This window comes from Megalopta genalis, chromosome 3 (genome assembly GCF_051020955.1).
Source record: "Megalopta genalis isolate 19385.01 chromosome 3, iyMegGena1_principal, whole genome shotgun sequence".
NCBI classification, from domain to species: Eukaryota; Metazoa; Arthropoda; class Insecta; order Hymenoptera; family Halictidae; genus Megalopta; species Megalopta genalis.
Genome location: NC_135015.1, coordinates 30,079,830 through 30,105,763, shown reverse-complemented (window position 1 = coordinate 30,105,763; position 25,934 = coordinate 30,079,830). Strand labels below are relative to the sequence as shown.

The window sequence follows — 25,934 nt, the reverse complement described above, 5'->3', positions numbered from 1 at the left end:
TTATGATCCGAATGAATAATGCAAACATGATCGACTTACAAATGCCTGCAGCACACATTCGAAATTCGATTGGTGAACAAAATCGTTGGAAAAAGTGAAACAAGAGAAAAGTCGAGGAAAGGAAAGAAATAAATGAAAAGATCGGCCGTTATTCTGTTCATGGTTTAGAGACTCAAAATTGTACACGGCACATTGTGACTCGCCGATCGGTGGAACGCGAAGAACGTCAGAAAACCGGTACTAGAAGTCAGCAAACGATCAATAAACTCGCAGCCAACAGTCAAGTGTAACGCGCGTTGAATGCGTAGACAGTAGGGGTGACTGACGACAGGAATCCCTAGAACGGCTGAAATCGCGTCGCTCTACCTCCGTATTTCCTGTTTTTCCTTTTTTTACATTTTCGTTTTCGTTTTTCGGAAATTCTTACCGCGTTTATTTATACCGCAGCCACATCTCGTCTTTAGTTTGTCTCCACCACATCCGTGGACTCACGTGCAATCTATCTTTTCGTTGTCGTGTTGTTTCTTTCGTGAAAACCGAATACGATACATTAATTCGCCGAAATGAATTAGTTTGTTCCCGCTGTGCTAGTAGGTGCCGTACCAGTATTTTTATCTGATCGAATATAACCGTTCCGATTTTGTAACCGTGTAAGTATACAACTCTAAACATGTCGCTGTAGCCCTGGTCTCGAAACGAATTCGCTACACCGTACTAATTAAATGTTTGTACATTCACACATTTTTCGTTATCTATGTACATTCACCGTACGGTTAGGAGGTACAATTAGCCGTGACTAAAAACTTAAATAGTCGAAGCCCATCAATTGATGTTCATCAGTGTTATTTAACGACAAACTCCAATTGAACGTTCTTTATTTATAACCGGTACTCGTATAATCGTTCGTACGCCCTTCTGTCCAACAAAGAGTGCGAGTTTCGAGCGTTCTTCGAAGCGATTGTAAATTATGGATCAATCGAATATCAGTAACGCCAAGTAAAATTTGTAATGAGTTGGAACGGCAAAGCTTGATAATGGACCGGGCCGAATAGGACACGTATCGCGCGCGAGATACTTAATGCGACGCGTCCGCTGTTCCTCGGCACGATGATGTCATAACTTAAAACGCGAAGCTTATTCTACTATCGTTGAATGGATGCTACACCGAGTTCGGCCGATCAAACACAGCCATGCCGTACGTACCTACGCGCGCAAATATATGTGTACGCGCGCGCGTGTATATGTGTGGGCGCGCGTGCGTGTGTGTAACATAGCATATATCCATCAAAACGACACATGTGCCATTTTTATAGGTATCCATCTTGAGGATCGAGCAAAGCATCGCATACCAAAGTTTCCAAAGATTCTGCTGAAATGTAGTCACTTTTGTGTAACAAAACACTAGGAGTAAAATCGACGCGTCTTATCTAGTGAAATTATCATCAGATGCTGCTACCCAAAAAACGATTGATCACATTGGATCAGTGAATCGAATCAAAGTTTCATGAAGCAAAATCAAAACATAATATCCAATAGAAAATGCAATCAAGACGATCGATGCACAAAAAGGCATACCTTGTATCCTTTGTAATCCGAGAAAGTAGCACAGTTTATTTCCAAAGCATAAACGGATAGATTGCGCGGTGACGATCTCGAGTTTGTTTGACCAAAAAATACATTAGGCATGCGATCAGAGTGTTGGAAAATGTACTTTGTACCATCTACTGTTTCTTTTTAAGGCTGGCACATTCATCGTTTGGCTAAAAAATTCAAAGAAACATGAAACTTTTCCAATCTTAGCTGCTATTTATCGTTTATCGAAGAGATACAGACACGCAAATTGTACCGCACCCCAGCGTATCTCGCTTCATCCACGTTACATCAATATTTACTACATTACGATGATCATGAGGACGTCGAGACGAGCACAGTATACGATTATTCGTGCGAATACGCCCAAATGACCGGGAGTCGAATCTACGAATTTACCGAATTTACAGATTATGTCACAACGTAAACTTTTGCTTTGCCAATGCCTTGGCACAAGCTTCATCTGTACCTCGAATGTTATTCTTCTCGTGCGCATCGCTCGAATTGAATCCAGCCAAATAATTCAAGACAATTGTGAAAAATTGTTTGCAAGATGTCATAACAATTGGCCTATGCCGATGACTGTCACGAGAGCCAGTGTTCCTAACGGATCGATTGTACGCGCACCGCGTATCGCGTATGCGGAGGAAAAAATCAACGGTCATGATCCACCCGAAGCAACCTCGATATCTGTTACTTGCAACAGTCGTTGACCTTCCGATAGAATATATTTTTCTCGAGTAACGGAGAAACTAGTCGAACCGGAATCACAAAATAATCGATAAAATTGTGAAAATTCGTCTTGTTTCGTATCACCAGTCACCACCGCTTCCGAGCTCGATCCAACGAAAAATTATTGTAATCCATGAGAACGAGAAAGGGTAGAATCGCTTGAATTTCCTCTAGAAACCTGCTACTACGTGTATACTGCAATGCGTCAATGGATGTTTCATCTTCTCAACGGAAATTAGGAAGAAAATAAGGTCAATGATTTAACAATGCAAATGGCGATACAGGCGGTAGAGAACGATGGTTTTCGATGGCGTAACTATCGCAACGCGTAAGAGTATCTCGATAATTACAGTTACAATAGTTTTACGGATAAAGAGATGTTTTCGGATCTAAAGGGAATAGAGATAGAGTCGAGATCGACGAGAATCGACGGTGAAACGCCATTCAAAAACCATCAAGCACACCGAAAAAATTCTCCAAGATTACCACCTAATCGGCGACACACCCCTTAAGCTACGTCATTCCTGTCAATTATTAGCAGCTACAATGTTCGTTCGCGTCCTAAGAAGCTTGGAAATCTGAAAACGACTTTACAAAGGAGAAATCGATTCCTCGATCGCTCAGAGAAACATACCTGACAGAAAATCGGCGACTATCGTTGATAGTTGGTATATTCGTATCCGTTTGGGAAACTGTTCGACTCGCCGTCCGTATCACCGAGCGGTCGTTCCGTTTGGTGGACAGCTTCCCCGCCCCCGTCGCCGTCGATGCTCTTCCGGCGGCTGGCAGAGCCTTCCTCGAGCCTTCTCTACCTCCTGCTTCCCCCGTACTACTACTACTACTACTACTATCGTCGCCACCACCACCGCCACTACCACCACCACCGCCGCCGCCACCACCACCACCACTACCACCACTACCGTTAATTCCGCCTCCGTCTCCTGCTTTCCACCTTTTGTCGTCCCCGTCACCACTATGAAAAGCAAAGCGCGTCCGCGTCTCCCTCTCCTGTCCTGTGTTTCTGGCTCAAACTGGGACTGGGACTGGGACTGGGACGGTAGCCGTTTAGCCTATTCTCTTTCACACTTGTATCGTGTTCGATATTCGAACGTGCTCGAGAATTTCCATGCCTGATTATGTTTTTTTCTTTCACGAACAGATATCGATTCTTGCTCTCAATGTACCGACAAATCGACAACTTCGTTATGCTGAGCACACCGTCGGACAGCGTCAGTCACCATCGGTCACCGTCGGTACACACACTTCCGTCTTCGTCTCTGTTCCATACAGATTCCGCTTTGTCTGGTCTGGCTTCGCCTTTCCTTGCTTTTCCTGCAGTCCCTGTCCGCCGCTGCCCTGCTCTTTCTCTTCCTTCTCTTCGCCTAATTCTAGGTTGAACACGCGGAACGTGCGCAGAATCCTGTTGCGCACCGATTCACGAAACCTTGCTTGGCGGCATCCCAGCGAGAGATCGATTCTCGAAATCGTTGTTCGATCGATCGCTTTGAAGTTAACTGCTGATGAGATTATTCAAATCTTACGGAGTATACAAAATCGAACGCGAGTCGCATACGATACGCGAACACGATACACGATCTATCGTATTTGCCGCTCTTGCCGAAATTTCTCGCGTATCCGAGCGGGAAAATGTGTAACGTACACTAGAATATAATAAGACCGTAACGTAACGTAACGTAACGATTAACATAGCAACAGTTCACCAGCGTTAGCTAACGTGACTCGAGCTTACGACTACGTTGTCGAAATAGAAAGCTACATAGCATTATTTGCGAGAGTACCATACAGATACGCTTAATGTGCCGTTCCATGCCGTTACGGCACGCGTTCGTTTTTCTTCTTCTGCTCTGTTCTTTTGCGGCACAGATATCTTCTTTATCGCATATTACATGTTGGCACGCGTAATTTAAAGTACGCCGGTAAGCGTACGAAAAAATGCATGTTTCTGGCGTCGTGTTAACAGTTAACAAGCTTCAATCGACGGTAATCGAATTACATATGGTGTGGAAGCACAATACCGCGTCGAATAGAGCCAGATGCAACGTGATTCTTAAATGGTGTCTCAACAACAACATATCTGCTTTTGTTTTTTATTGAACTTTATTACACGAAAAAATAATCTAGTGTATTCGTACAGTTTCTCTTCTTTCGACAGACTCGTACCGTGCTCGTGTAGCAACGCACCTATTGTTGATACAACAAGAACAATGGTAAAAACAAAAACAAAAGCGGATGCAAATGTAGATGCACACACACACAAAAGCAAAGGTATGGATAAGATTGAGATTGATGGATTGAGACAGGTTCGATAATACATCGGAAATCGTATTTGTTTTTCTTATTACATAAGAACCTGTTCGACGCCTGGACAGAATAAGCTGTGGACCACGGAGCTTCGGATTGGAGGGGGGGGGGGGCGATATTCACAATATCACGATCCAGAAGTCAGTGTTGGCTCAGTTTGGGTGCGTGCGATACGCGTGCTTACTTTGTTCAGTTAAATTGTCTACGTTTACGTCTTCGACCAACATATATACGTTTACTTTTACTTCAACGACGAGATTTCGTAACGAAACATGAACTTCAAATTAAATACAAAATTGTTTGCAACGCTAATAAGACAAGTAGGTATAAATAGTATTGTTTGTTTGTTTGTAGTTTCGATAAATAATTGTTACATACGTATTCCAAGCTACGGTTGTTCGGTCGAACAACGAGAAGATGCCGAGATTTCAAAAGAGTAGCAGTTATTACTGTGACACCAACGTTAACTATCACGAAAAAATGGCACAAGTAGAGAAGCTTTTCTTGTAGGGATCTATCCCCTATCATCTGATATCCCGTCTACCTACTATCAAATCCCACTGGCGAAATTTTGATCGCGGAGCCATTTTTTCGTAGACGGGCAGAGCATGTATAAGTATCTAACGGAATCTAATGGGGCAGCACTCGTCTTTCGACGTCTCAATATCGATTCGCTGATCGGCTTTATTCCAATTCAAATGAAACAATAGGTTACAAATTAAGCTTTCGCTAATTTGAAAACGAGCAATAGCCGCTCCGAATCGTGCAAACTGTTTTACATTTAAAAATAATAAAACCGATAGCGAGCTACTGTTTTACAAGTATGTATCGCGTGTCCCCAATTCTACTCGCAGAAACGAGTTTCCATACATCGTAGTGTATTCTTATCGTACGTCCATCGTTATCGAAGTAATTTGCTGCATCCTATATGTACATGTTTATTGGGACATACTTATTATTGTAAACATATTTATCTCTAATCACGAAAACAAATCACGTATAGCTATAGTTTCGTCGTTATATTTTATTATACAGTATTTACGCAACTATCTTATCATTTATGACTTACGATTTATGTCTTACGAGTATTCTTACCTACTGTTGTATTCCTTGCTCCGCCACGCAGTCGATGTCGTATGTTTTTGGTATCATTATTCGTAAATGATCGCCGTCATCGAACGAATTAAACCGTCTTCTACCGCTAATCGATCATTCATTTCTTAATAACTTGATTTAGATTCCGCGAAACGGACGCTTTAAAAGACACTTAGGCATCGCTACACCACGATACGACCAATGTCCAGGACCTCTGACTCAATTCACGGAGGACGAGCTCCTAATGAAACAAACTGGTAAATATTTTATTCTATACGTACATATTCTACACAGAGAAGATTTATCGTTGCAAACCGAAATGCTTTCGGTTAGAATGTTTCCGATTATCGAGTGCAGAGCTACATGAATCAAATTCAATTTCAGTGAATAAATTGGCACAGGAAGAAATTATTCCGCTCGTGCGCGAAATGGATAAGAAAGGCAAGATTGATGAAGGATTGTTGCAAAAACTCTTCGAGAATGGTGTATGTAAATATATATATGATATATGTCTACCTGACAATCTTATCTTTATCTTGTTTCACGATGAAATAATATGTTACATAAATGTGTTGTTATCAACCTTAGTTAATGGGCATCCAGATTCCCGAAAAATATGGTGGTTCTGGATGTAATTTCATGTCTATGATCTTAGCGGTCGAAGAAGTGGCAAAAGCTGATGGGTCTGTCGCGGCATTGGTCGACATTCACAATACCTTGGTAAATTCATTGATCTCGAAAGTTGCTACGGAAGAACAAAAAGCAAAATATTTGCCACGATTAGCACAAACTTACGTAAGTAGATATTACCGTTAATGGGACTACGCGAGAAATCAAGTCGAAGATGTATGTGGAATCGAATTTCGTGACCCGTTAATAATACTACTTCTAAATAATAAATAATGTCTATTCTAATTAGACATTGCGCACACACACAAACATGAGATACTTACAGGATCGATTTTCTTAATCACAAAGTCTTCTAGAGCAGAAATTTCATTCCATACTTTCGTCTTAATTTTTCACATTGAATCACTGCATATGTTCGTACATATGTATGTAGCTACATATATTTATTATAAATTAATCGACAATCGACAAACAAATATTGCTTGATCAACACGCGACGCTTTTCTGATTTTAGGCGGGTAGCTTTTGCCTTACGGAGCCTGGATCAGGATCCGACGCGTTTTCCTTAAAAACTGTAGCAAAAAAGAATGGATCCCACTACTTGATAAATGGTACAAAAATGTGGATTTCAAATTCAGACATTGCCGAATTATTTATAGTTTTTGCGAACGCGAATCCATCTAACGTAAGTTAATCTGTCAAGTTGGTGCTATTCCACTTATGTTCTCAATAATAATTAAAAACATATCGACCATTCGTAATTATACGATTTCAGGGATACCGTGGCATTACCACGTTCTTTGTGGAGCGAGATACACCCGGACTGACGGTTGCCAAGCCGGAAGATAAACTAGGAATAAAGGCATCCGGTACCTGCATGGTTCATTTTGATAATGTTCAAGTAAGGAAAATAATTCCTCGAAATATATATGGTATGTACTTATCTACACAATCGTGTGCGTATATTCACAGGTTCCAGAATCGAATATCTTAGGAGAGTACGGTCATGGTTACAAGTACGCGGCTGGATTCCTCAACGAAGGTCGAATCGGTATCGGTGCTCAAATGATAGGTATCGCACAAGGATGCGTGGATGCTACCATACCATACACCTTGGAAAGAAAGCAATTTGGCAAAGATATTTTTTCATTTCAAGTATGGAAAATAAAGTCATTCTATTTCTTTGAAACGTAACTAAACTAGAACTATATTATTACATGTACATTAGTAATAAGCATCTTAATGTTTTCTTAGTCGATGCAACATCAAATTGCGCAAGTGGTTACCGAACTCGAGTGTGCCAGGTTATTGGTTTACAATGCTGCCAGATTAGTTGATGCGGGAAAGGACGTTATAAAAGAAGCTGCCATGGCGAAACTTGTTGCATCGGGTAAGTAGTAATACCAGTTCGTTTTTACTACATACAAAATAAACAAAACAAAATAATTGTGATAATATTTACAATAGGAACGATATGGTACACAACATACATAATATTAACGAATGAACATTTGCGAACAATTTTAGAAACAGCTCTACGCGTTACTGCAAAATGCATCGATTTCATGGGCGGAGTAGGATTTACGACAGACTTTCCTCAAGAAAAATACTTCAGAGATTCCAAAATTGGTACCATTTACGAAGGTACAAGTAACATGCAGCTATCAACTATAGCCAAGTGTATTCGTAAAGAATATTCATGAAAACATTCATAAGAATATTCCAGAGGATATTCATGAATTAATCATTATCGCCGGTTCTAGTTTTATTTTTCTACTTCACATTTTATATTATACATCCTTTTATATTTTATATTATATATCCTACTGTTTTCTTACTGTTTTGTACTGCCTTGAACGATCCTAACGATCAATAAACATATATTTTGTTCATAACTAGTTTGAACGAAGATTACAATGGATCAGGGGGTAGTTTAAATCCTAGAAGGTCAGCAGTTTCTTGGGTACTTCGTTCACCTTTACCGCTGTATCGGATCAAAATCTCTTTGCACATTCTCCGAGAATTCAAATAACACAAATACGTGTCTGCTAAATTCTTCAACTCTTCTCGAGCTTTACATAAAATTTCTGAAGTTTCTCGATGAGCTCGCGCTTGCTCCAAAATGTAACGCACCATTATATCATTTCCCATCTTTCGATCGAGGGACGACTTTCGTATTTCCTGTATAAGCGCACGAATCAATCGTACATTGGGTTTCATCATCTAGACGGACTAAAACAAACAAGATCTGTTATCAAAAGCTATAAACATAACGTAATATAATATTTGTCGTTTCAATATTCAAATGTTCTGTAAATTTAGCACAAAAAATTTTACGAATCTAAACGAATCTAATACCTAGAATCACAGTTATAGTTTTTGGCATCAATTTGTTCTGTTTGTTTAGCAGTGAAATAATCTACAGTCGTGTGTCGGTAGCAGGGTTCCTTTCTCTCATTCCAGAAATTCTTAGGCACGGTACCGATATCTTGCTCCAAAAATATGTGAAGGTTGAGATCATTGAATGCTTCTTCGTACAAAAAATTATTCCTCAATGTAATTTCTGTGGTGTACGGTTGAATACGTACGATATAATCAATGTCTGCAGACCTATTGGTTGTTGTCAAATTATCGACTACAGTGGAAAAACTATTTGTCAAAAGAATACATTTACATAACCTCTCGTTCCAATTCGCATAAAGAAAATTATTAATTAAATGCATCGAACAGTGCGGCATATACACCAATGTCACTTTATCGTTGACAATTCGTTTACCTTCCTCGTTGATATTTAAAACATTGAAACCAAACTGTGCTAAAAACTTTATTTCTTTTGATGAAAAAATTGGATCGTATATGTATACAAGCGAATTGTACTGATTTTTTAAAGAGAGCAACAACGCCAGTTGATATTTAGAAGACTTCAGACGCGAGAAAGGACCCAGACCGTAACACAGTATCTCCGAAATACCATCGATGTTCAAAGCATTCAAACAGGTTTCCAAAGATTGAAAAACATTATTGGCAAACAATGTATTTCTTAATTTGGTCTCTGCCTCGAGCAGTTTTCTGAAAATGATTATAAAATAAACAAACGGGCATGTATATGTGAACCGAATGTTATGTCACAGTAATCTCTTACCCAAAAAGAGCTTCGCAGTTAATATTGCTAAAATTGTCGTCGTTATCGCTGTCTGGTAAAGGTACGTTTGGATCGCCATTATTCCGAAGACGAGGCATTCGTTTCTTTCGACGAGATACGAGTTTAAATTCTCCGTTCTCTCTAGTCTCGCAAGCCATTTTATTTGGACCTCTCTACTTTTGCAGCTTGCTTGAAAAAAAGAGCACACAGATCTCAAAATCTCAAATTTACCGACGCAAAGTTCCCCGACGTATGTATGTACGATAGCTAGTTACACTTTAACTGCTCGAGGCAAAGTTGTCATAAATCCATTAGATAATAAAGTAGTGCAAAACGTCATACCAATAGAAATTGAAGACACTTTAAGGTAAAATTAAAATATGACTATCGATTTCACTGTCTTCTCATTCGGTCACGTTCAGCGCGAAAAAAAAACGCGTAAGTACGTTAATACACATATAATAACCATGGACCTGATGCGATATACGCTGGCGCCAACCGTCCAACTCGGTTGGTAACGGACCTCCCAGAATCCTGACCGTTCGTGGAATTTCCACTCAAAGCCAATGTGTCCATTGGTGTCTAATATGTCCAATGGTATCAGGTATTCTGCTCGGAATCTGGTCCAAGTGGCGAAGAGGAGACTTCACAAATAGGATTGGACGATTCCAATGGATTGTCGATAGAAAATATAAAAAGAAATGTAGTATTTTTTGTTGAAGAATAGGAACTCTATAAAGAAATGTTGTACGCGTAAGGGAATAACAGTGTAACAGGAATAGAACAGTCCCCGGCACTTTAAATAAAGACATTCGTACAGTGGTAAAATGCTCAAGCTGTTAGTCGAATTACCAACAATCGGATTTTGGCAAACAGTTTGAGTATTTTGCCGTTACATTAATTGGCATGGTACGGACCCCCCTTACCAAGCTTTACTTTTTCTCCACAAGAAGCGCCACAATCGCCGGACTCTGCCCAAAGCAGGATCGTCAAAAATCCTGAAACAGCCTAAAACATGGATCTAATGTTCGCCGTTGGGCGATATCGTAAACGATCGTAAAGTCGTAAATTGTAAACGGTTTTGTACATATCTAAGATGTAATTCCCAGAAATTACATCACCCAGATGGCTAGCATAGGTGGAGCCATCGGCGACCTTGCTTCCCAGTTTCTTTTGCGATCACTGTGATCACGCACGCAATACACAAGACGCAACTAACTCAGTGGCTGCCGCTGCTGTTGCTATTGTATGTGAATGCATACAATATGTATACATTTTGCGTAGTATATGATGTATACAGTACACAACGCAGTACGTACATGGATATTAATACATAGATCACGGCAAAATAAATAGTGTTTTACGTGCATAATTCGGATAATCGTACAAATCTGACTTAATACATTTTTTATAGGACAAAGAAATGTTCAACTATTGTTCTCGTATCGCATAAATCTATCTTGTACGGTACTTAATTTCTTTCATTTGCTTTTCCCGATAGCTTTCTTTCCTTTCGCACTACAAATGAAAACCACAGTTACGATACAAAACCTGGTAAAAAAAAATAAACATATTCTTCGAGAGATCGCGATAGATCGCACGGTATATAATTATTTGATGTAACTCCGATGGCGATTCGAATTGTCCAACTAATTATAATTGTAATATGTATGGAAACTAGGTACATACGTACATGTAGTTATGGATTTTCTAAAGAAAAAGCGAGAACTCGAAGAAGCACGTGACAGTCGTGGAGAGCGATTAGAGTGGGGTAAAGAAGGAGGAACGGTGGGACGATTGTAAAATGTAACTATTACATACATAGTGTATAACGATGTGTACAACGCATGACGTATGCGTATGCGTATTTGTATTCGTATTCGTCGACGACAAACTGACCGAAGAGACGATCGTGTAAGCCGTAAGCGGTCAACCAAGCGAATCGACAGTTATGATCGATCGGCATAAATTGGATCACGCAAGTCTACGCATCAAGTTCATATCAATGAATTCGTGCCGATCGATTTTGACTAATAACATTTTAACAATGTGTATTATGTTATAAAAGAAGAAACGCGGCGAGATACCGAAGGTAAAGAAAATATTTATCGTACGACTCGCGTGTCGATCACCAGAACCTGACTCTTCGATCTCGATGTAAACGTGCTTCCTTACATCTTGAAGCAATCGATTTACATTTTCACATGGATGATACCTGCAAATAATGTAATCGTTTTAACAATCGTTTCTTTCCCTAGATATCGATAGACGATCGAATCGTCTATGCGTTGCGGTATTTACTGGAAGCAAAAGTAGACGCGAGAACAACACAGCACTTAGCATTTAATGTCTCTACAAAACATATAGTTTTTTTCTCGTGTTTCCAATCACTTGTCGCATCGATTGAGCTCCTTCTTTTCTTAAAATGTGAGTTGACAACTGCCTTCAGAACTTTTCGATCGTCAAAATCTAATCAAGAGTAATGTGTCAAGTTCTTTTCTGTTTCGAATTAATAAGATTGTTGGAACGGAACGATAATCGGAGTATCAATTCCGTTTCTCTCAGCTTTTCGGAATCGGAGGATCGATTTTAGGAAAAAGACATCGAGAGTTACATACAATCTTCTTCGAAACGGAAAACACGTGCATTTCACAACGGGGAAGTAAGTTTTTCACGGTAAAATAATACCACTTCTACTACATGTACACACATTACTTTTCTTTCGACGACGATCCATTTGCGTAACCACATTGATTTGCGTCGGTGTCTTTTGTCCATTGTGATTCAGGCTTAAAACTGGCTTCCTTTTCTGACGTGCAACGTATTGTTATAAAGATGTCTTTAATCGCACAAACGAATAAATGGACTCCGAAATTAATAATAATCTTTCAATTAACCGTTTGGACTGTCGTTGGGATTATACTTCTCCGAAAAGGTGTAAAATCCTTACGCGACATTCAGGATACGCTACGAAACGACACTGCCGATACACAGGTTTGACATTTCTATCGATCATCAAAGTATCAAATATGTAATTCGTTTGAAGGCGCGGTTACACTACTCGCGTGTGCGTAGAAGGTACATGCTGGAGAGAATATTAGTTAACGAAAACATACATGCGTATGTACATTGATACGCATACATGCGTGTATATATGTTTATGTTTATGTACATATATGTATGCACATATTGTATATGTATATAGTCACATATAGCATATGTATACGTGTACAGTATACAGTGGATTGCATTCGAGTAACGTACACGTGCCTATTTACCGGATCTTCGCAATTATACAATATGTTTGCATAAATAAGAAATCATTATAAACGTCGTGCATCGAAAATCGGAACTCTGTAAAAAGAAATAACGTGTCCAAAAAGAAGAGGAATCGATTGACATTCCTCCAAGCTTCTTACTTAGATTTTGATGCACGTACATACATACATGCATGCATACTGCATTTGTATAGAATGTATGTATATAAAGTAAATTAGCAAAAGTAAATTAGCAAAAGATTCGGGTACACTATTTTCACAGGAAAGGATCGCAAGGCGGAACGAGAAAGAGGTGACCCAAGAATCGAGTTTTAATGAAAATCGTCATCGAATAGTCGAGATTGCAACTCGACAGAATGACACCGCGATGGATCGCGACAGTTCTGAAGCTTTTAAACAGAACGGAATATGGTCGTCGCGTAAACCATATGCATCTTATCAAGCAAACAATATCGCTGTTAAAAAGCGAATTACGATTGATCGTAAACAAGACCCTCGAGGCATCCGCGCGATACAAATTTTGACAATTCGTGCTTCTAACGAGAACAAAGAGGAACAAGTGAAAAATAAAACAGAAAGTGTCATCCACGACGTAGCCACGTTCGATACAACAAATCTTTATGACAGAAAAGAGAACGTATTATTTCAACTGAAACATTCCGGTTCTACTAATTTCAGTAGGCTAGCGAATATCGACAACATCGATCACAAATTACAGCATGCTCCAGTAAATCGAATCGGTGTGGCTGTTGCTATAACAATGCTGGCGATCGGTGTAGTAATGTTGCTTTTAGGTCCTCTTATCGTTATACTTCGGGCTTACAGTGATAGAAGAAGGTCCACGCAAATCTTTTTAAAATCAAGGTGTCACACCGACCGACCACCTACTTACGAGGAAGTAGTCTTAATGGACCAAGCACCCAGATATTCGACACTTCAACTGGATACGATTCTTGAATCTTCACCCACTTATTGATCAATCTCTTTACTATTAATTTGCAATTTTTAAACACTCTACAATATATGTCAGCCAGTGTGTGCGTGTGTACGTGTGTTCGAAAGTGCATGTATGTTCTTCTTACATGTACATATGTATGTATAATACCTTGTTGAATTATATATATAATTTAATATATATAATTTATATATATATATATATATATAATATTTAACCTTGTTGAAATTATATATATATATTTTCATTTAAGTTATCTCGCGATAAGTATATAATTTTGTCTTGTGACATACATAATACGAAGGCTTCGATCGATCGATCGATTCTATTTATTTATGACAAGCCATACATTCGTATCATCGTCCGTACTTATGGTAATCCTAAGTAAAATAGTTTAAGAATATGTATACGGTCTAATTTTCTTACGCGTATATCCAATATCGATATTTTCACCAATTCTCCTTAACATTGTATTTACCCTTTTATTTTATTTTATTTTCTTCACTTTTCTCTTCTTTTCTTTTCCTTTCACCACCACTTGTTTACGTATGTAAATAATTATTCGCAAATCCGTGGTCTTTCCAAATTGACGTGTATATATAGGATGTCCAAAAAGGTTGGGACCAAACTTAGAGACCACGTGTTACTGAGGTCAAATAGATGAAAAAGGTTTATATAAACTTTTGAAGATATTTATAATTTAGTTACTTACAAGAACAGTTATAAGAAATGTTCGAAAATTCCTCCAGCAAGAATACAGGCTTCCATTCGTCGAATTAGTAATTGTCGAACTCTCTTTCAAATATTTCATTTGTATTGGAAATAATAGTAAATGCATTTTGAATGCATTCCCAAAGTTGATCTTCTGTTTCTATCGTATTTTTATAAACCAACTCTTTTGCATGACCCCATAAATAGAAGTCGAGAGGCGTTAGGTCAGGTGATCTAGCTTATATCTTTTCAATAAAGCATTTTCGGACATAAGTTTATATGAACTTTTTTCATCTATTTGACCTCAGTGACACATAGTCTAAAGTTTGGCCCCAACATTTTTGGACACCCTGTATATAGGTGAATTTCAAATAAAGCAACGTATGGGAATTGAACCGAACGAAACTGAACATAGGAAAATACGACAACGCCAGACAGAACGGAACGTGGCGGACTGAAACAACACGGTGACTCAAACCTCAAGCCAAGATGGTACTGGAAAGTACGATGATATGGTAAGCTATTGACATTTCTTTAATTTATTGAAATTAGTACTGTATTTTATTGCTTTTTATGCTACAATATAACCATGTTCTAAAAGTTTGATCAAATTTTGAAATAGTTCTATATGAAAAAATATTTTGGTGGATCGCAAAAATTGAACGTGAGTGACAGTGCAAAGTTGAAACGAACCGTACAGGACACACACGATCAATTTTTTTTCACAGTATTGAAATTATCGAATATTGAGTATGGTCTGAAATGTTTTAATGTAGAATGTTTTTTATCGAGAAAACGGAAAGTGGGTGGTTTCCGTTACAAATGTATTTGGTATAATAAAATCTAGTTAGAGGTTATCCGAACATTAGAAAATAACTTCCAGTTAGCTTGGAAACTTTGAATAATTATTGGTGTCTGCATAAACCTTTCAGTGTCGACAACAGCGATTATATGAGAAATGGAGATTTTTTACCAACACGTCTTCAAGCACAACAGGACGCCGTTAATTTGGTTTGCCACTCAAAGTCTAGGTCTAATCCTGAGAACAATGTTGGTTTAATAACATTAGCCAAGTAAGCAAAGTCATTTCACATATATAATTCATGCAAAACACATTGTTATCCGTGATATTAACTTCACATTTTCCAACAGCGTCGAAGTATTGGCAACATTAACTAGCGACATGGGTAGAATTTTATCCAAGCTTCATCAAGTACAACCCAATGGTAATCTATGTTTGATTACTGGAATAAGGATTGCGCATGTAAGTATGTTTTGTCTTCCTTTGCTTTCCCTTAATCTTTTATTGTATAAACAATCAGCACGCAATTAATATTAATCATTCATTCAATATTATGCAACAGTTAGCATTGAAACATCGTCAAGGTAAAAATCATAAAATGCGTATCGTGGCTTTTATTGGTAGTCCGATAGAAATTGATGAAAAGGAACTCGTAAAATTAGCAAAACGATTGAAGAAAGAAAAAGTGAATGTGGATGTAATTAGCTTTGGTGAGGAAAGCATCAACAATGAAGTGTTGACTGCCTTTGTTAACACCTTGAATGGAAAGGATGGTACAGGCAGTCACCTGGTCACGGTTCCGCCTGGGCCACATTTATCCGACGCGTTAATTTCTTCTCCCATAATTCAAGGAGAAGATGGAATGGGCGGTACTGGTATGGGAGGAGCCGCTTATGAATTTGGTGTTGATCCAAATGAAGATCCAGAGTTGGCATTGGTTTGTAATTTACCATTTTTCTAATGTCTCGAGGGCATTGAACGAAATACATTTTTCTAGCAGTCTCTTTGCACAGGCATTACGCGTTTCTATGGAAGAGCAACGGCAACGTCAAGAAGAAGAAGCCCGGCGAGCGCAAGCGACCGAAGCAGCTGCGAATAAGCAACCAGAAACTATTAAAGAGGCACCGAATGAAGAAACAATGTTGAAACGCGCGCTTGCCATGTCGCTCGAGGGTGCGGAAGATTCATCTTCGGCATCTGATAATACTACACCATCTAGTGGAAATGTACCAGACTTTGCTCGTATGACAGAAGAGGAGCAGATTGCTTTTGCCATGCAGATGTCCATGCAAGATCAACGTACGACAACATCCATGTACATTAATCGTAACAAGTGCTTCTGAAATTTATTGATCGTGTCTTTTGTCCTCTTTTTCTATTGCAGAAGAACACGAGTCCTTGAAAGAAGAGGCGATGGAAGTCGAAGAAGACTATGCCGCTGTAATGTCCGATCCAGCTTTTCTGCAATCAGTTTTGGAGAATTTACCGGGTGTTGATCCTCATTCGGAAGCCGTCCGTCAAGCTGTTGGATCTCTTCAGCAAAACAAGGATAAAGACAAGGAGAAAGAAAAAGAGAAGGAGAAGGATAAAGACAAGGAAAAGAAATGAAAAATCAGTGCCCCTTGAATATATAACTATATGTTAATCGCTGTTTTGTGAATACATCTATACCAAATATAAGTTTTCGATTTTTCAGGACCGAATCAACCGTTTTTTGTCCTGTCCTTGTCTTTATTCCAAACCATAAATCATTATTTAAATGATACTGATGATCTTGTTTTCGTATATGCGTTATGTCAAGGTTATACATGTAGCAGAAACAATCTGACTTACTTAAAGATTTGCTACATATACAATATAACATATGTTCATGTATGTAACCAAGCCTGTTGTACATGTGTACAGTAATGAGATCTACTCTTGCACGCTTTTCTTACTCGCAAAGCTGGCGCACAGATCCCCACTATTTTACTGCGCGTCCATTCGCAATGGATCCTGTCTCGGCAGTGAATCGTCAGCCAATCGGAGCAAAGAAAATTTCTACATCGATCCCCGCTAACGGATCAAGCTGCGGCCTTGAGGTGTACAGAGGTAGGACCCATTATTGTGTGCATACACCTACATATGTATGCATTTATTTCGATACATTGTACATATGTACACGCGTATGTATGCCACATGTAACAGCTTTCTTTGTTCTTCCTATGTCTTCCTACATTACCCCCACTACCTCTTCCTTTTTCTCGTATGCAACGGTTTCTCATAATGGCTGGCTACAGCTACATTTGAACGCGTTGAAAGGAAAAAGAAACAGCAAATTTCAAAATGGCGCCACGTAGAAAAAGTATCGGAACGATTCGTGGTTGTTTTAGCAATACTTTGGATAAAGAAAATAATTATCTACGTTCTTTAAGTGATTATCAAGCAAGAGTTAGAAGACGAGACAGCATCCGAAACTTTAAAAACATAGCGGTAAATTTAAATTTGTTTGTTTACATTTAATGCTTACTCTACCATTTCTTTTCAATCTACGAATCAACGAAATTTGAATCACGAAATTCATAATAAGAATGATTACTACTGCGTTCGTATTCGTATAAATACAAGGAAGATAAATGAATTACCATGAATTTTGTTAATATACTTCATTTTATTTTATTGAGTCGATACATAATAGTTGTGTGTCCTCTTCAGGTACATGATTTGGAAAGAAAGATCGATTTGGAAGTGAAAATAAAGGAAGGTTCGTCAAGATTGTTAGCTGCTGCGCGGCATCCTACACAAAGTTTAGAAGCTGCACGGGCTCTACTCATATCAAGCAAACGAATGTCCGTATATACAAATGAATTACAACACCGTGACATGGATGCTACATTGAACACAAGGTATCTTTATCCAATCAAGTCTAAATTATAGCATCAGCTAGTATATATTGTGTGTTACAGCATTGCCAAAACTAAAGGAAAATTATCCATATCGGATCTCAGATTCCCCTTGATGTGGAGAGATTCGGATCATTTTAAAAATCGTGGAGATCATAGGAGATTTGCAGTTTTCTGTTTAGCTCGTATTGGTACTGAAATTCATGATACAACCTTACTTTATCCTATCGATAGAGAACAGACAGACATTAGCTTTCCTGATGTTTTATTATTGTAAGATATTGTTTAATTTTATGCAGTATTATTTATTGTGTTCATTGAAAGTGTACGCATTTTCATAATCTAATGTACAATATAACTGAAAGAAGTAATATCGCGTTCCATTATCAGTAACAGTGTACCAGCAGAGTTCGAGTTAACGCTAGAGGTCTATAGTCACATTTTACAAGAAGATCTTAGCATTGCTAGTACTCCTAGAAGAATCCGGAGAACTATTCATTCGTCGATTTCAAAAACTGTGGGTAGAAAGTTGGCGTCATCTCTACGCGACGAATACAATGTTACCAAAATGTGAGCTACCATTCTTCTTCTTGCACAGTGCATCCTTTCAAATAATTATTTGATTGTATCTATCATTTCTATCTTTCAGGGGACCACAATTTCATTTAGTGGCTTTTGCGAAAATGACTCTTAACGACACAGATGAGAATATATGTACCCACGACTTGACCTTGAACAATTTTAATACAGGTTGATTTCAATTCACAGGTTTTTTTTCTACCGTTTGTAACGGAAATTATTTATTTAAAATCGATGCACCGAATATCAAGGGAATTCTTTTCAAAGTCTCGAAATTTTATCTTTTAGAAACCAAAGCCCATGCTTTGCCACTTTTTGGACACTTCTGTTGCCGTTTAGCTGTACAACCAGATTGTATTGATAAAGAATTAGTCGTAGGATCTGTAATTATAAACGATCAACATTGCTGGGCACGATTATATGCTTTTGAATTAGAAGCCTGGAAAACGAAAAAACTTGCAGAAGAATCACAAAAACCTACGTTCACGATTTGCGTGAACAAGGTGCGGAAGACCGCGGCCGTAAACGTTCTTAAAAACATTCGAAGATTTCGCGTAACTTTAACAATTCCGTTAATAAAACTGTGTGCTATTTTATTTTAGGATACCCTCGTCAGACAATCGAAATCAGTAAACTGTCAATTACGGATTATCAATTGCGTGGACGGTGTCAAGAAACGCGATATTATTCAATTTTCTTTAAACGATGATGTTCAAAAGTGTTTTGAACAGTTAATACATCGTATCGATGAACATTCAAAATGGAAACATGCGGCAATTAATATTCAGCGAATTCCGTGTTCGGAGAATTCATGCTCGAATATAAACGCGAGAAATCTATTTGTAACCAACAGGCGACAAGGATCGTTATACGACGAAATTCCGTTAATGGGTAAGTACCTCCCAGACAATGAAATTTCTTCAAATAAAAAATCATACTCTATTAATTACATTTAAACAATTAATAATTTTATGCACTATTTTACAGAACCCGTTCACTCGCAATCTGTTACGAGATTATCTGCTTCAAAAAGAATAGTAAAATTCAAACATCATAATTTTGCAGATATTAGTTCGGCAACCCTAGGCCTGGACTGTCAGACTTCGATCACTGCGCACAATTCACATAGGAGATTTTTCAATACAATTCATTATAGATGAATTTCCATATAAGAACGGTAAAATATTGGTAATACAAAATGTTTCTATATTACGCATTCTTACAAACATGAACTGTAGTTTGTATAGGGTGTCACATAATTATATGTCAAGGTTCTCTTGAAAAATTAAAGTTTTAATAATTAACAAAATCACATTTTTCATACTTTGAAGGAAAATATTCTGAAAATTGAGAAAACTTTTTTCTAAATAATTGATTGTATATTTTTAAATTCCGTCTTAACCGAAATTTCACGTTCACCTTAATTTCTTCGCCTTCTGCTTTACCAAACATGCATTTATCCTTACTTCTGCACGAGGACTACCAGCTATTAAACATGCCCGTAGTCTTATTTTTAAATTGTTCCCTACATTAAGCCAGAAATCCATGATACAATCTCATTCTTTGGTATGCATCTTAAATTGTCTGTTTTAATACGCTATTTGGATTCTCGGGTTCAACTGACTTCGAAATGTAGGCAAGGTCAGGTCGGCGATGTGCAGACCGCGTTACAAATTCGATCGTAAAGATCAATATTTTCCTTTAAAGTTTGAAGATGTCAATATCTTAATTAATAAAAGTTTAATCGAACTTTTTAAGAGAACGATTGATTTGCGACATACGGTTCCCTTGAAACTTCTATTCTTTATAGTTAGTACGATGCAATCCTGAAAATGTTCTGTCAAGGACGATTTTGCGGGCGGAATTTTTCGTACATGTCGTGGTTGTATCATATAATTTTGTGACACCCTGTACATTTATTGTACGTACTACAAAGGATATTATTTATGTATTTCTTTTAGTGTAATAAATACGAAATAACTTTTACTATAAAATCGTACGTTGAACTTCAAACTCATGTATACAAAAAGACGACTGCATGTTTGTATTGATGTATTGCTCGTGGAGGATAAACAATTCCATTTTTTATTTTATTTTTTTTATTTCTCTTGTTTTTTTACTGCAACAGCAAGTCCAACGAGCATAGAAATAAGTGTGAATGCTTGCGCACTTACTCTCGCGCGCATCATGTACTGAGACATTTTGGTGTTTCCTTTATAAAAATTCCAAATTCCGAAAGTTAGAGCGCTTATAGTTGCTATGGTACCTGTAGTAACAAGGGAACAATGTAATAACTTAACACGTAGTACGATTAAAATAATATTGTGACTTTCGTAGATTATTCTTACCTAGTGGTACTAGAGGATTTTCTTTCGTTTTACGTACTATCTTTTCTTTAAAGGATTCGACATGGTAGCGTTCATGTAGATCATTACGTACTTGAATCCAATCTAATTTATCCAACATTTCCGAGTTGTTCGATGAATTTTTTGACATTATTGTTTAGAAGACAACTTATCAGAAATGGAACAATACGTTCAGCTCTCGAAATGTCGAATCTTTTTATTTGATCATTGAATATTGCTGAAATTCTTTATATCAATACTAACTAAAATAGTACACATTACAATTATACGCAAATGGTAGTATATTTAAATTTATATATAAACGTAAAGATCACATAACCTGTCATTAGTGTGCTGTTCCATTGGTGGTCTGGAATGCGCTGCAGAACACATTCAGTAATGGGGGAAGGGGGGCCGTGCTAGCATCAACCAATTTTATTTGTTAGGTCTCCCCTCCACCATTCTGCAGCAGATTCCAACCCACCGCTTGTGCTATCTGCTGCTCGAAGAGCAGCAAAGAAAATTTCTATATCGATCCTAGCTAACAGATCAAGTTGCGGATTAGAGGCGTGTAGGAGTAGGTAGGACCCTGTAGGTAATTTCTTACGTGCGACGATACGGAGGAAATAATTAGACACTTATATTGGTTCCGGAATCTCTTTATTTCACGTGCGTACTCCACGCTAGTACTCTGTGGAATGAGGCCGAGCTTTGGTGTCTCGTGGGGACGCCGACAGTCTTAGGGATATTTTCCCAGTGACTTCCCGGCGTCTATACTCCGTGGTTGATGATTGGTGCCGTCAACCACGCCATCTACTGTCTACATTCGGGAGTTACTTCCCAGCTCCCTACAGTCCACTACTGTGCCCAAGATGGGAATCCCTCACAATATACTGTTGAAATCTGTGCCTGTCCGTGTTCCATCATGGCCCTGGCACTGCCATGCCATCTTCCCGCGGAGGCTCTTTACGTATATGCACGTTATCATACAAAATACATACATAGATATACACAGCATACATACATACACATATGCACATACGTACAAATACAACACACATACAATTCTTCTCCCTACTTTTATACATAGAAAATTCAGTTCCCTTTACACACAATTCTACAGTCGTTTAAACCTTGTGTCTTCCGGAATTAACAACTTTCTATGAATACACACATGTGTATTTATTGCATACAGCCGATTATTATTATTTACAATGTGTCAAAATAAAAGCAATGCGAACGTGCGAGACATTGTACAAGAATTAACGCAAACTTGTATGGAAGTTCGTTGCAATTTGGAATTGTGCGACGGCAAGCAGGAACGAGAAGCGCTAATATTAAAGCATATCAAAACATATACGGGAAAAGGGTTTCGTATTATTGATTTTCAAGCAGGTTATTATATTACGTAGTTTTAATATTCGTTTTCGTGTAGGATTCAAAATAATCAAATTGCTCGGTACTCAATTGTACGGGATTACGAGCACACGATCTCTGATAAATGGTCATAATTATACTTATCGGCATTTTCATTTATATCTATTTGATCTATTGATATTGACGCTGATGCTATAGTTAAATGTGTACTTACGCACGCGTGTATGTGTATGCGTGTATCAAGATTCTCGATAGATTTTAACGGTTCACCTTGATTTTCGTTAGGTTAAATACACCCTATATTGTGATTGCACTAATGTCGCGCAACGAAGAGTGTAATGAATCCAACGAGCCACTTCCGAAGGACAGTGGCAGGTCAAGTTCGAATTTATTAATAAATTCAAGTAGTTTTTTATCGGAAAAAGAAGTATATGAATATCACGAACTGATAGAACTCGAAAAAGTTCTTGATAGCGAATTATCCAATTTAAGGAACCAAGAGAAGGAATTTCTTTCTACTAAAGAAATCATGGATTTATTACACAAATACAATGATATCAGAGACGCAACTCAGGCACTCTTAGGTGCAATAGCTGTTGCGAATAGAACTACTATAAAAAATGTATACGAACATTACAATTTATCCATGGAAGAAGAGTAAATAGTCTCTTTTCAGTTCCTTCTCTCTTCTCGTCTCTTCCTTGATCTATACCACATCATTCTTTTATTGTACCTAATTAATACCATTCTTCGTACTATCATTTCTCATTGTCCTAATCATCGACATGGAACTCAAAGTGCATAGAAAATAAGTAAACTATAAAAGAATTTCCTTATTTTAAAAATATATCAGGATTAGAATGGTTCAACGTCGCAGAAGGGTTATCAGTATATGGACATCTGGCCAACAAATTAATTGTTCTGGATTTCTTCACTTATTGTTGCATTAATTGTATGCACGTATTGCCAGATTTAGATCTTCTTGAAAAGCAATTTTCAATCACGGATGGTCTCGTTGTTGTTAGTTCATACGAAGTATCATTTTTTATCTATCCGATTGGTCCGAAATTATGAAATAGAGTAATAAACGTTTCTTTTTAGGTCGGAGTGCACAGCGCAAAATTCTCCAACGAACGTAATTCAAAGAGACTCTTGGCAGCGATTCAGAGATACAATATAACACATCCTGTTGTGAACGATACGTCTCTGTCTATGTGGCAAGACCTAGGAATTTCTTGTTGGCCGACGTTAGTGATGATAGGTATGGATAGAAATAATATAATCACAGTACATATTAGAACGAAACGATACTTAAAGGATAGCTTAACAAGTCTGTTTTATATGTTACAGGCCCAACAGGAGAACCATTTGCAGTGTTCATAGGAGAAGGTCATAAAGATGAATTGCCTGCGTACGCGAGCGTTGCATTAACATATTTCAAATCGTTATATCAGATATCTAATAGCAATCTTCCTCTACAACTGGCAAAACATTTGTTACCTTCCAGAGGAAACGAGACCCTGCTGTTTCCTAGTAAAATAAAGAGTTTTTGCAACGAACGAAGAGAATGTTTGGTAATATCCGATACAGGCAATAACAGAATTTTAGTCACAGATGTAACTGGAAACGTGGAATACGTTATCGGTGGTCCTGAACCAGGATTTTGCAATGGAAACTTGGAAAATGCTAAATTCAATGCTCCCCAAGGTGTATGCGTGTTAGATGCTGTAATTTATGTCGCTGATAACGAAAATCACGCAATTAGAAAGGTAAATAGATATTGTATTGGCTTTCGTCGACGCGTTCGCATATCCGAAAGCAACAATGTGTGCACAGTGACATTTGTAGATAGATTTAGTAGAGAAAATTGTAAGTACGGTCGCTGGTACGGGCTTCCAAGGTCACGATTATGTCGGAGGGAAAACTGGTAGGGACCAAGCTTTGTCTTCCCCTTGGGACGTTTCGATTTATAGACACGAGTATGCAGATAAATCCGTACCTGTGTTATTAATCGCAATGGCAGGTACACATCAAATTTGGGCGCTTTTTTTAGAAGACAGTATTTGGTGGAAAAATAGGTAACCATGACGTTTCAGCTTTGTTGTTCGGCACCAACGATGAAGTTATCTTGGATCCATACGAATTGAAATTCGTTTTGCCTTTGATTTCTCTAGAGAGTACAAAGCAAGCACGTGTGCTGCAATCGTTGGAAGCGGCAGGGAGGAGAACCGCAATAATACGTATCCTCACGCGGCTGGCTTAGCACAACCATCGGGATTGATTGTCGTGCAGGAGGATAAAATGGTCTTTTTTGCCGATAGCGAAAGCAGCACCATCAGATCCGTAGATCTAAACAATGGACGAGTATCTGCTGTTTGCGGAGCAAATAGAAATCCGGCGGTTAGTTTCAATACGAAATAGAAATGATTTCAGAGTAAGGAAATGTGTAATCGGCCCGAGGATCCGTTCGGTAACCAAATATCGATATATTTGAATCTTGTTGGTTACGGAACCTGTGTGTCCCCGTGTCGCAGGATTTACATGATTTCGGGGATTCCGACGGTGTTCAATACGGTGTTAAGCTTCAACATCCTTTGGGAATAACGTGGCACTCGAAAGAGAATGTCGTCTACATAGCCGACACGTACAATCATAAAATTAAAAGGATCGATGTAAGCACAGGTTGCTGTAAAACCATGTACGGCGATGGAAAACCGAACGAACTATTTTCGGTATGTTGACCTTTTTCTTTTTCTCCAACTACATAGAGTTTCTTCGCATTTGTTCATTTTGTTACGTACGGGTATGTTTTCTGAACGATATTTTGATCGTGTTTGTACAGTTTGACGAACCCAGTGGCATCGTGGTCAGTTCGAACGGTGATCTGTTATACGTGGCCGATACAAACAATCATGTTGTGAAAGTTATCGACACCAAGAACAACGATATCGCTGTGGTAAACTATAACACATCGATTAGTACAGTTGAAGTAATCGCGGTGACGGCAATAATACGTTGTTCCCACGTGTCTAAGAATTTTGTTGTTTCAGTTACCTATAAACATTGGTGTATCTGGAAAGGCCGACTCGGAGAACGTTTATTTCTTTGAGACGAAGATAAGCGAGGGAGGAGGTGAATTGAATATCACGTTTGACGTGATCTTTCTCGACGATCGCTTGAAATTGAACAAAGATGCGCCCCAAAGATGGTCTGTGAATGTTTCAGCGGTTAAATGGGTTGCCAAAGTGAGAACCGGCGACCTCGATAGTCCAGTGTCGATCAACGTTCCCGAAGGAAGTGGGATACACGAGGTGTACGTGACACTGGACATCGTTGCGTGTAAAACCACCGAATGCCTGCCAAAGAAATTGTCGATAGTGTATCGAGTACATCAAGAATCGCAAGCCCTCGGCATTGTAACGGAACGCAGACAAGTTGTCGTTAAATAATAAACGGTTTTGAATTTTACGACTAGCATTTCACTGATTAGTTAC

At 38.3% G+C, this 25,934-nt stretch overlaps 6 protein-coding genes across 11 annotated transcripts; 4 read left to right on the top strand and 2 right to left on the bottom strand.

Annotated features, from left to right (window-relative positions):
* Positions 1 to 4,761: 4,761 nt before the first annotated feature.
* On the top strand, positions 4,762 to 8,264 carry LOC117218232 (short/branched chain specific acyl-CoA dehydrogenase, mitochondrial). Its single transcript, XM_033466487.2, has 9 exons — positions 4,762 to 4,964; positions 5,882 to 5,996; positions 6,124 to 6,224; positions 6,328 to 6,534; positions 6,884 to 7,054; positions 7,145 to 7,270; positions 7,342 to 7,524; positions 7,624 to 7,759; positions 7,897 to 8,264. Exons 1-9 carry the CDS (start codon positions 4,917 to 4,919, stop codon positions 8,070 to 8,072), a joined length of 1,263 nt encoding a protein of 420 aa, XP_033322378.2. The 5' UTR covers positions 4,762 to 4,916; the 3' UTR covers positions 8,073 to 8,264.
* Positions 8,265 to 8,422: 158 nt separating this feature from the next.
* Positions 8,423 to 10,544, bottom strand: LOC117218234 (SRR1-like protein). 5 transcript variants are annotated; one of them, XM_033466495.2, is made up of 4 exons: positions 9,787 to 10,544; positions 9,512 to 9,700; positions 8,728 to 9,438; positions 8,423 to 8,601 (listed from the first exon to the last, which is right to left on the bottom strand). In XM_033466495.2, exons 2-4 carry the CDS (start codon positions 9,667 to 9,669, stop codon positions 8,589 to 8,591), a joined length of 882 nt encoding a protein of 293 aa, XP_033322386.2. In that variant the 5' UTR covers positions 9,670 to 9,700; positions 9,787 to 10,544; the 3' UTR covers positions 8,423 to 8,588. The 5 variants fall into 5 exon arrangements, with proteins under 5 accessions (XP_033322386.2, XP_033322384.2, XP_033322385.2 ...); XM_033466493.2 differs by having other exon boundaries at positions 9,854 to 10,544; XM_033466494.2 differs by having other exon boundaries at positions 9,512 to 9,696; positions 9,854 to 10,544.
* A 905-nt stretch (positions 10,545 to 11,449) lies between these two features.
* Positions 11,450 to 16,960, top strand: Rpn10 (regulatory particle non-ATPase 10). Its single transcript, XM_033466490.2, has 9 exons — positions 11,450 to 11,603; positions 11,770 to 11,938; positions 12,029 to 12,173; positions 14,871 to 14,970; positions 15,388 to 15,528; positions 15,608 to 15,719; positions 15,820 to 16,194; positions 16,271 to 16,556; positions 16,642 to 16,960. The coding sequence occupies exons 4-9, from the start codon at positions 14,945 to 14,947 to the stop codon at positions 16,863 to 16,865; spliced, it is 1,164 nt and encodes a 387-aa protein (XP_033322381.1). The 5' UTR covers positions 11,450 to 11,603; positions 11,770 to 11,938; positions 12,029 to 12,173; positions 14,871 to 14,944; the 3' UTR covers positions 16,866 to 16,960.
* Positions 16,961 to 17,494: 534 nt separating this feature from the next.
* On the top strand, positions 17,495 to 20,712 carry LOC117218230 (rhotekin-2). The gene is made up of 8 exons (XM_033466483.2): positions 17,495 to 17,729; positions 17,952 to 18,142; positions 18,203 to 18,412; positions 18,530 to 18,709; positions 18,789 to 18,889; positions 19,007 to 19,221; positions 19,321 to 19,609; positions 19,706 to 20,712. The coding sequence occupies exons 1-8, from the start codon at positions 17,583 to 17,585 to the stop codon at positions 19,876 to 19,878; spliced, it is 1,506 nt and encodes a 501-aa protein (XP_033322374.2). The 5' UTR covers positions 17,495 to 17,582; the 3' UTR covers positions 19,879 to 20,712.
* Positions 19,665 to 21,722, bottom strand: LOC117218236 (HIG1 domain family member 2A, mitochondrial). Its single transcript, XM_033466498.2, has 3 exons — positions 21,404 to 21,722; positions 21,067 to 21,326; positions 19,665 to 20,984 (listed from the first exon to the last, which is right to left on the bottom strand). Exons 2-3 carry the CDS (start codon positions 21,212 to 21,214, stop codon positions 20,818 to 20,820), a joined length of 315 nt encoding a protein of 104 aa, XP_033322389.2. The 5' UTR covers positions 21,215 to 21,326; positions 21,404 to 21,722; the 3' UTR covers positions 19,665 to 20,817.
* Positions 21,723 to 22,130: 408 nt separating this feature from the next.
* On the top strand, positions 22,131 to 25,908 carry LOC117218229 (NHL repeat-containing protein 2). 2 transcript variants are annotated; one of them, XM_033466480.2, is made up of 9 exons: positions 22,131 to 22,458; positions 23,294 to 23,475; positions 23,542 to 23,701; positions 23,791 to 24,209; positions 24,289 to 24,518; positions 24,615 to 24,840; positions 24,975 to 25,172; positions 25,283 to 25,396; positions 25,491 to 25,908. In XM_033466480.2, exons 1-9 carry the CDS (start codon positions 22,278 to 22,280, stop codon positions 25,887 to 25,889), a joined length of 2,109 nt encoding a protein of 702 aa, XP_033322371.2. In that variant the 5' UTR covers positions 22,131 to 22,277; the 3' UTR covers positions 25,890 to 25,908. The 2 variants fall into 2 exon arrangements, with proteins under 2 accessions (XP_033322371.2, XP_033322372.2); XM_033466481.2 differs by having other exon boundaries at positions 22,132 to 22,458; positions 23,294 to 23,460.
* The last annotated feature ends 26 nt before the right edge of the window (positions 25,909 to 25,934 follow it).

Bases quoted from the DNA above. Each gene is read 5' to 3' on its own strand.
- LOC117218232 (XM_033466487.2), top strand. From the start codon at position 4,917: ATGAACTTCAAATTAAATACAAAATTGTTTGCAACGCTAATAAGACAA. The intron at 7,271-7,341 runs GTAAGGAAAATA...GTATATTCACAG, and splicing joins TTCATTTTGATAATGTTCAA to GTTCCAGAATCGAATATCTT. The intron at 7,525-7,623 runs GTATGGAAAATA...ATGTTTTCTTAG, and splicing joins AAGATATTTTTTCATTTCAA to TCGATGCAACATCAAATTGC.
- LOC117218234 (XM_033466495.2), bottom strand. From the start codon at position 9,669: ATGGCTTGCGAGACTAGAGAGAACGGAGAATTTAAACTCGTATCTCGT. The intron at 9,439-9,511 runs GTAAGAGATTAC...AATCATTTTCAG, and splicing joins AACTGCGAAGCTCTTTTTGG to AAAACTGCTCGAGGCAGAGA.
- Rpn10 (XM_033466490.2), top strand. From the start codon at position 14,945: ATGGTACTGGAAAGTACGATGATATG. The intron at 15,720-15,819 runs GTAAGTATGTTT...ATTATGCAACAG, and splicing joins CTGGAATAAGGATTGCGCAT to TTAGCATTGAAACATCGTCA. The intron at 16,195-16,270 runs GTTTGTAATTTA...CTCTTTGCACAG, and splicing joins AAGATCCAGAGTTGGCATTG to GCATTACGCGTTTCTATGGA.
- LOC117218230 (XM_033466483.2), top strand. From the start codon at position 17,583: ATGGCGCCACGTAGAAAAAGTATCGGAACGATTCGTGGTTGTTTTAGC. The intron at 17,730-17,951 runs GTAAATTTAAAT...TGTCCTCTTCAG, and splicing joins GAAACTTTAAAAACATAGCG to GTACATGATTTGGAAAGAAA. The intron at 18,890-19,006 runs GTTGATTTCAAT...TTTATCTTTTAG, and splicing joins CTTGAACAATTTTAATACAG to AAACCAAAGCCCATGCTTTG.
- LOC117218236 (XM_033466498.2), bottom strand. From the start codon at position 21,214: ATGTCAAAAAATTCATCGAACAACTCGGAAATGTTGGATAAATTAGAT. The intron at 20,985-21,066 runs GTAAGAATAATC...TTGTTACTACAG, and splicing joins AAATCCTCTAGTACCACTAG to GTACCATAGCAACTATAAGC.
- LOC117218229 (XM_033466480.2), top strand. From the start codon at position 22,278: ATGTGTCAAAATAAAAGCAATGCGAACGTGCGAGACATTGTACAAGAA. The intron at 23,476-23,541 runs GTATCATTTTTT...GTTTCTTTTTAG, and splicing joins TTGTTGTTAGTTCATACGAA to GTCGGAGTGCACAGCGCAAA. The intron at 23,702-23,790 runs GTATGGATAGAA...TATATGTTACAG, and splicing joins GCCGACGTTAGTGATGATAG to GCCCAACAGGAGAACCATTT.